Genomic DNA, 3,384 nt, shown 5'->3' on the forward strand with positions numbered 1-3,384 from the left:
GATGGCCACTCAATACCTCTATTGCAAGCCACAATACCCCCAAAGAAAGAGAACAAAAGGGAATGCCTTGCTAAAGAGGCGCGGTGGGGTGGGAGGTGGGAGTGATGGGAGGGACACTGTGATCATTGGTGGTGGAGAATGGGCACTGGTGGAGGGATGGGTACTCGATCGTTGTATGACTGAAACACAAACACAGACGTTTGTAAGTATGTAACTGTACCTCATGGTGATTCCCTAATAAAAATAAATAAATAAATAAACTAAAGAAAATGGTTATGGTCTATACTCCAAAACATAATTTTCAGTAAAGGCATGTAAAAAATAATCAGTTAATAAATTAAGACACAAAAATTAAAAAAATAAATAAAATAAAAAAGAATTAATCATGAAACTTCAGAGAAAAAACATTTTTTTTTCTGTGAGGGAAAGACAATGGCTTGAAAGGCCTGGTAAGGTCTAGATCTGACTTTCCCTTTCTAAAAAGAACAAGGCTCACAGAAGACTTTATCAGTCCGAGATTTCCCCAGCTTTTCCATGGTGACAGAGGTGAATAGAGAGAAAAGAGTAGATTTCTTTCTCTCCTTCCCACTTCAGGTTAGTCACCAGGGGACTTCTCCCACAAACCCCCAGACATCAGCAGTCTATAGATTTCAGGCATCAGACCCTGTGCTAGAAGCCTTGTTTGTGGATCTGTGGGTTCTGCCTTCTCTCCATCACTGGTGGAGCCCCTGGTTCCTCACTAGACTCTCTGGGTCCAGAGTGGAAGCAAGCAAAGGAGGAGACCAGTGATGGGGAGGGGTAAAGAATCTCCCCTTTACTGGAGCCATGGGCATTGGCTCCTCCTGCATGCCTGTTTCAGGATCTCCTCACATCAGGTTTCCCCTTTGGATCAATGGCCTGAGCAGGCATCCCTCTGCTCTCTCCTCACTGCTGCTCTGCTCTCGGGGATGGGGGGCAACTTATGGATTCAGGTCTCTTCCATTGCTCTATGCTCTCTCTTAGGGCAGTGACTCCTCCTCCAGTCCCCCTGGGTTCTCTGGGCCCATCTGTGTCTGGACCTCTCAAATATACCCAAATTTGTCAGAAAGATGGGACAAAACCCCATAACAATCATCTCTCTCAATGTCAATGGATCAAATGCACCAACTAAAAGACACAGAGTGACTGGATGGATCTGAAAATTTATCCAAGTATTCTTCTGCCTGCAAGAAGCACATCTGGGACTCCCAGTGGTGCTCGGCCTGTTGCAGTGACCGGCCCCGGGCTCGCAGTCACCAGCACCATGGCCAGCCAGTGTCAGGACATCCAGCAGCTGCTGCAGGCTGAGAAGCGGGCTGTTGAGGTGTCAGAAGCCCGCAAGCGAAAGAATCGGAGACTGAAGCAGGCCAAAGAAGAAGCTCAGGCAGAAATCAAGCAGTACCGCCTGCAGAGGGTTAAAGAGTTCAAGGCCAAGGAAGCTGAGGTGCTGGGATCTCACGGGAGTTGCAGCACTGAAGTGGAGAAGGAGACCCAGGAGAAGATGACTGTCCTCCAAACCTACTTTCAGCAGAACAGGGACGAGGTTCTGGATAACCTCCTGGCCTTCATCTGCGACATCCAGCCACAAATCCACAAAAACGATCACATCAATGGCTAGGCGGAGAAGAAAGCCACACCTGTGCCAGTAGATTGACACACTTTCTTAGGACATGGTGCTTAAGTGGAGCTTGAGTTCTAATTGTGTGAGAAGGCATTCAGTTATTTATATGGTGGTAGGTTCTTTCCCTTTTCTGAAGAATAGCAAATCTAGTTTCTTGGTACGAACTCTACCTTATCCAAAGATTTCATCCTTTTTCCTCGTTTTTCTTAGAAATTTAATATACTTTGTTATTCTATGCCTTTTAGCTCAAGCGATGTATGAATATATGTCTCAATACTGAGTGTCTTTCTTAGATGTACTAAAAAAAATTGCATTTTTTTTAAGAAAGAAAGGGATCAAAAATTATTTTTCCCGAAAACTTTCTTAAATGTCAGTGGCTTCATCTATGAAAAAATAGTAAATAGTTCTTTTTTCCCAAATAAAGCAGCAGCCGGCCTTAACTAGCCCTGCCCAAGGCCAGTACGTGACTCGCAGCAGCGGTGTCTGGCTGCTTTTAGTTTCCCCTCATCGAAATCACTAGGTGGTAAGATTTGAGGACTTGTCCTATATCTATTACTTGGTGTTCTGATACTCGTTTAGAAGTAAAGACTGTGAAGTCAAAAAAAAAAAAAAAGAAGCACATCTGAACAGTCAGATCAAACACAGACTCAAAGTGAAAGGAAGCGAAACAATTCTACAAGCAAATGACTCCCTCAAAAAGGTGGGGTGGCCATACTAATATCAGACCACATAGACTTCAGATGGAAGAAGATTACAAGAGACAGTGAAAGTCATTTCTTAATAATCAAAGGATCTGTACACCAGGAAGAACTCACACCCCTAAATGTATATGCACCTAATGAGAAACCAGCAAAAGACTGCTAATAGACTTGAAGAAAGACATTGCTAGAAACCAATGATTGTTGATTTCAATACCAGTTTATCACCTTTGGCTAGATCAACCAGACTCAGACACAGCACGGATATACTTTATTTGAGGGAACAAAAGGGAGAAAGCAGTTTAGTAGATATATGTAGAACATTTCATCCCCCAAAAGCTGAGTACACATTCTTCTCAAGTGCACATGGGTCATTTTCCAAGATAGACCACACTCTGGGCCACAAAACATACCCCCATAAAATTAAGAGAATAGAAATTGTGTCAACGATCTTTTCAAACCCTGGATTCACTGAAAATAGAAGTGAATCACATCCAAAAACAGAAATTCAAACCAAACATCTGGAAATTAAATAGCTCACTACTAAACATTGAGTGGTTTAGAAAAAGAAAATCAAAGAGGAAATCAAAAGATTCCTGGAAATGAATGAGAATGAAGACATGAGTTACTGGAACCTATGGGACACAGTAAAAGCAGGATTAAGAGGAAAGTTTTATAGCTCTACAATCATTTCTCAGGAAGAAAGAGTGAACCCATATAAGTAACTTAAACTCACAGCTTAAGATCTTGGAAAATGACCAACAAAAAGAGCCCAAACCAGACAAGAGAAAAGAAAAAATAAAACTTAGAGCAGAAATTAATGACATGGAAACCCAGAAAACAATCCTGAATATCAGTGAAACCAAGAGGTGGTTCTGTGAAAAAATAAACAAGATTGATAAACCACTAACAAGACTCACAAGGAAAGAGAAAGAGAAGTCCCTAATAAACAGAATCAGAAACAAACAAAGAGGCATCACAGCAGAATCCACAGAAATTAAAAGGATAATAAGATATTACCTTGAAAACATGCATGCCATGAAACTA

The 3,384-nt window shown here is 41.8% G+C and overlaps 1 protein-coding gene across 1 annotated transcript; it reads left to right on the top strand.

Moving 5' to 3' along the window:
* Nucleotides 1–1,282: 1,282 nt before the first annotated feature.
* Nucleotides 1,283–1,668, top strand: LOC130028042 (V-type proton ATPase subunit G 1-like). The gene has a single exon (XM_056118794.1). It carries the CDS (start codon nucleotides 1,283–1,285, stop codon nucleotides 1,634–1,636), a length of 354 nt encoding a protein of 117 aa, XP_055974769.1. The 3' UTR covers nucleotides 1,637–1,668.
* Nucleotides 1,669–3,384: the final 1,716 nt, after the last annotated feature.

Source organism: Sorex fumeus, unplaced genomic scaffold (assembly GCF_029834395.1).
Source record: "Sorex fumeus unplaced genomic scaffold, SorFum_2.1 ptg000038l, whole genome shotgun sequence".
Taxonomy (NCBI): Eukaryota; Metazoa; Chordata; class Mammalia; order Eulipotyphla; family Soricidae; genus Sorex; species Sorex fumeus.